This window comes from Myodes glareolus, chromosome 6 (assembly GCF_982192425.1).
Source record: "Myodes glareolus chromosome 6, mMyoGla1.1, whole genome shotgun sequence".
In the NCBI taxonomy this organism is placed as follows: Eukaryota; Metazoa; Chordata; class Mammalia; order Rodentia; family Cricetidae; genus Myodes; species Myodes glareolus.
In genome coordinates this window covers 41,568,192-41,573,888 of record NC_142031.1, presented here as the reverse complement: position 1 = coordinate 41,573,888, position 5,697 = coordinate 41,568,192, and the positions used below count along the sequence as shown (strand labels likewise).

Here is a 5,697-nt window from a genome sequence, read left to right as displayed (position 1 = left end):
TTCTCAGAAAGTCTTGTCTATTTTTTCTTCAGGGAGATCAATGTATGTTTCTCCTAGGGTTCCCCTAGTTGCCTAACTTCACTGGATATCATGGACTATAGGTTTGTTATTCTTTGCTTTACATCTAATATCCACTTATGAGTGAGTATATAGTGTGCTAATCATTCTGGGTCTGTGTTACCTCACTCAGAATGGTTTTTTTTTCTAGTTCCATCCATTTGCATGCAAATTTCAAGTTGTCATTTTTTTAACGCTGAGTAGTACTCCACTGTGTAAATGTACCACATTTTCATTATACATCCTTTAGCTGAGTGGCGTCTAGGTTGTTTCCAGGTTCTGGCTATGACAAATATTAGTGCTATGAACATAGCTAAGCTCATGTCCTTGTGGTATGATTGTGCATCCTTTGGGTATATACCAAAGAGTGATATTGCTGGGTCTTGAGGTAGATTGATTCCCAATTTTCTGAGAAATAAACAATGGAAAAAAATGCATCTTCAAGAAATGGTGCTGGAATAACTGGATGCCAACGTATAGAATGAAAATAGATCCATATCTATCCCCATGCTCAAAACTCACATCCAAATGGATCAAAAGCCGCAATTTAAATCCTCTCACACTGAAAGTCATAGAAGAGGAAGTAGGAAGTAGCCTTGAATGCATAGGCACAGGATATCACTTTCTAAATATAATATAATTAGCACTGACACAGAGTCACCATAAAATGGGGTCTCCTGAAACTGAGAAGCTTCAGTAAAACAAAGAACACAGTCAATAATACAAAAAGGCAACCAACTGAATGGTAAAAGATCTTCACAAACTGCCCACAGACAGAGTGCTGATCTCCAAAATATATAAAGAATTCAATAAACTAGGCATCAAAATTCCAAATAATCTAATTTAAAAATAGGGTACAGGGTTATACAGAGAATTCTCAACAAAAGAATCTCAAATGACCAAAAGACACTTAAAGGAAATGTTCAACATCCTTAGTCATCAGGGAAATGCGAACCAAAACAACTCCAGGCCTGGTGGGAGTGCACTTGTCAGCCACTTTGCTTTTCTGTCTATGAGTGGTTTTATTGCTCTGTTCCTCAAAACAAAATATTTCATGTTCTCCTTTGTCACTACCCTATCAAGTGTCAAGATCTCTCCCACTCAAGTAGCGCCATGGATGGGTTCCATCTTATTGAGTAGGCCTTAAATCCAATTAAAGAGTGGTTAGTTATGCTTATAACTTTTATGCCACTAATGCACTGTGAGCCACCATTGCAGACAGCAGGGTTTGCAGCTTAGTTGGTGTCTACCATTCTCTTCTGGTAAAATGCAGAGTACAGGCAAGTACCATAGACACTAACTAGTAGGTGTGAAGTCTCTAGGTACATACTAACTTGACCTCTTTCTTCAATTAGTTCCATGGGTGCTCTGCTCAGCAATAGGGCCTTATTGTCCATTTGTAGAGAGCAATCAATAGCCTTGGCAGCAGCTGAGTTACTAGGGAGTTTCCATGTAACTCCTTAGACCAAAAACTTAATTAGACATAACTCATTCTTTTTACTCGAAGTGTTACTTGTTAGTGAGTGATATTTAATTTTAGATTTCCCTCTTCTGTTATTTGAAGATTCCATTCATATGTGTATTTATGTTAAGTAGCTTCTACCCTAAAAAGTTTTTATATGACTCCTCAAATCTTCTCGTAGTTAAGTATCTCTCCCTGTATTCTCTGATTTATTCTCTCTTCTCTCATTCTCTCTGTTTATTCATTTGATTCCAGACCCCCATCCCTCTCCACCTATAACTAGATATTCTTTTTCCCTTTCTTCAGTTAAGTATGTTGTTATTACTATTAGAGTTTCATGGTCTTCTTTTTCTAATAATTTCACCTTTGTTGCTAATCATTTTAATATAACATTTACCTTTATTTCTTTTGGTAATCTGACTAAGGGATTTTTCAGCCTTGTTCCAATAGCTACTGAGAAAAATAAGTGGCCTTTGGTGATCTGGTAGAGTGTTGTAGATATCTATTAGGTTCATTTAAATATAATTTTAATGTATTGACTAGGACAAACAGAAAACCAAATAGCAAGACCTGCAGAATATTAATACCACCAGTTAGTTTCTAAAATACTAATGTAAAAAAAGTAAAAAAAAATTAAAAAGAGATAACTGCTATTTTAAAAAATTGGTTGAGTTTGTGCTCTTTGTAGATCTCCTAATTATCAAAATATATACTCAATTATGAATAAGATGATTCTTATTCTTTATGTTCATCTTATTTCCTTAATAATGGCTATGATTGTTTATATAAAATAATAATAAAGCCATAAGGAAATCCTTGATTGAAACGTTCCCCATAAAACTTTAAAGGCAACTCTATTTTGATACTCTATCATGGAATGCTAAACAAAATAACTCTGTCAAACTACCAATACTTGAATTTAGTAAATAAGAATGTTAATATTATTTCTGAAGTAGTGAAGTAGTAAAGTCCTTTATTCTGTAATACTCATGTCAAACTGTCATAACATGAAAAATGGTGGTATGATTTTGAGTATATAACTTGTTTTTTTAAAAAAAGATTGATTTATTGTTTATGTATGCAGTGTTCTGTCTATATGTATCGCTGTAGGCCAGAAGAGGGCACCAGATCTTAGTACAGATGGTTGGGAACCATCATGTAACTGCTGGCAAATATACTCAGGACTTCTGGAAGAGCAGTCAGCGCTCTTAACCTCTGAACAATCTTTCCAGCCCAAGTGCATTACTTTTTAAAAAATGAATGCTTTGGGGGAGTGGGAGGGTGTTGGGAAGAGGGGCGGAAATGGAAACTTTTATAATTTAATAAAATTACTTTCAAAAAAAATGAATGCTTGTTCCAGTGAAGGTGTGTCCTGTTACTTTAAATATTAGGTGATGTGAAGAAGGGAAAATAATAAAAAAGAATGATTAAGTGAGGCAGCGATTGTGATGGTCAAGTGAAGAAAGAGCTTAAAGAGTTATATTTATTTAACATTATGTTATCCATGGATCTTTCATTACTCAACAGTGTAATTTCTAGTTTTCCATAAAATAAATGAACTAAGAATAAGTCCATATGAAACTAAGGTAAACATGCTGATACAATTAAACCCTTGGTGGCTGACATTTTTAACTGAAGAAACCAGGAGCCAGAGGTGAGCAGATCTCTGTGAATTTGAGGCTAGCCTCATCTACAAAGTAATACCCACAGTAGCCAAAAATATGTAGAGGATTAAGTTGAACATTGCTTAAAAATGGGATTAGATTATTTTTTTCTGAGTATGTTAGGAGATAGCAATTGCATTAAAACTATGAAAGAAGGAAACTTTCATATTCAATTTAGTGTGTGTAAAGAGCGATTATTATAAACCATATGATAAAATTCCAAAGAATAAACTCCTGGTGATATGAATGGTGCAGAAAAATAAAAAAAAATGAATGACAAAAACATTTGTATCAATAGTGCTTTAATATTCCTGAGTTTTAATTTGTCTATAGCTATATAAGTGATGGTATTCTTTCCTATCTTTGACAATCAGAAACAGAGATACTATTAACATGTTAGTTCTAACATATTGGAACATATAGACTCTTATCAAAATCTCAGGAGATTTCTCTCTCTGTAAAATATAGACATAAAATAGGTGATATTTTTAGCTTTATCATCTTTTAAAAATGAACTTTATTGATGAATGAATTTCTCTGCAAAATTTTTTTCATTGCATTTTTTACATCTTTGTTTCTCAGACTGTAGATGATGGGATTCAACATTGGAATCACAATAGTGTAAAATGTGGACACTATCATGTCATGTTCCAAGGCATAGTTGGAACTGGGTCTCACATACATGAAAAGAATTGTCCCATGATAAATGGACACTCCTGTGAGGTGAGATCCACAGGTTGAGAAGATTTTTCTCCTGCCTTCAGTAGAACGCATCTTAAGAATTGCAAAGAGTATGAAACTATAAGATACCAGGACAATCAGAATGGTAATGATCTCAATGGAACCCACACAATAGAAGAGCAGAAGCTGGTTTATATGTGTGTTAGAACACGAAATAGCAAGCAATGGAGGAATATCACAGAAGACATGTCTAACTACATTGGATGCACAGAAAGAAAGGCTAAAAGTAGCTACTGTGTGTGTAGTAGCATGCATAATTCCACCTGCATAGGAAGCTAAGATGAGAGGTAAGTAAACTCTAGGTGACATGCTCACTGCATAAAGAAGTGGGTTGTAGATAGCAACGTAACGGTCATAAGCCATTGCTGCCAACAGGAAGCATTCTGTGGTTCCAAAAGTAACAAAGAGAAACATCTCTGTCACACACCCAATAAATGAAATGGATTTATCTTTTGAAAGAAAATTGACTAACATCTTTGGGGTGACAACTGTGGAATAACAGGCATCTAGGAAAGATAAAACACTTAAAAAATAGTACATGGGGTTATGGAGCCTGGAATCCCCAATGACTAGCAAAACAAGTCCCAGGTTGCCTATAAGAGTAAAAAGGTAGACGGCAAGAAACAAGAGAAATAAGAAGACTTCTAGGTCAGCATCATTTGTGAAACCTGATAGTATAAATATGGTGATGTCTGTCCCATTCTTCATGAGAATGTTTTGTACATCATTCCCTAGTGCACTTCCTGACATTTCTGATCGTCACAGGTTAGAAAGTCATTGCCCTTTGAAAATTGTGTCCACCCGTCACATCCATGGACTCATGTTTAAGAAATTTATAACAAGGTCTTTCTCCTTTGTGGCAGCACCAGACATAGAGAAGTTGAGAGCAAGTAGATCCATTACTCTGTTAAAAATAAAATGAAAAATTATTGTCATTTTGCTGTGCTTTTTATATTCATAATGATCCAATTTAATCTTGAAAATGTCTACTTTTCTCTATTAATTTTCTTACCAATTTTTATACTACATTATAATCATAATTATAAACCTCAGGATACTTCCTTGGTTCTACAAAGGTTCATTGTAATAGTTTCCTTCAATGCTTGAATAGATAATCAACCATATACAGATGAAATCATTTGAATTTAAATGAGGAAAACTGTGTGGGTATTAATTAATGGAACATGACATGAATTTGTCTTACATTTCAAACTCAGGTTTGCCTTTATTTATTTTAACAATCCCTCATTTCTTTATTTCACAATTTACTATTATGAGCATAATAGTTCATCTAGGCATACATGAGTATGTTTTGAAAATGAAAAACACAACTAGAGACAACAACAAAAAATTTGAAATGTATTTTAGTTCTTTAATTTTCTATGTTGAAATAAACATTACCACAAACCCATTTTTGAGTTTTAGGCTTTTTCTTTATTTTTAAAACTATTATTTTTTTAAGTTATTAACACAATTATAATATGAGAGTTCTCAATGTATATGGCCATGCTGTGTGCATATGAAAAACAAATGTATCTTTGGAGAAGACATGGTGGCTTATGCCTCTAATCCTAGTAGAAGCTAGGATTGTACTCCATAAATTTACATAAACCTGGTCTGCACTATCATGTTCATACCAGCCAGGGTCATAATGTGACTGTGTCTCCAAATGTTTAAAGAAAAGATGTATCTTTGTATTTATTTGAGATAAATAAGCTTCCATGATTGAACTCCAAATTTCAAATTTAATATAAATGGCAGCAAGTGTTCAGT

The 5,697-nt window shown here is 33.9% G+C and overlaps 1 protein-coding gene across 1 annotated transcript; it reads right to left on the bottom strand.

The window, feature by feature from the left end:
- Positions 1 to 3,687: 3,687 nt before the first annotated feature.
- LOC125408476 (olfactory receptor 5T9) lies at positions 3,688 to 4,674 on the bottom strand. Its single transcript, XM_048446834.3, has one exon. The coding sequence runs from the start codon at positions 4,672 to 4,674 to the stop codon at positions 3,688 to 3,690; it is 987 nt and encodes a 328-aa protein (XP_048302791.3).
- Positions 4,675 to 5,697: the final 1,023 nt, after the last annotated feature.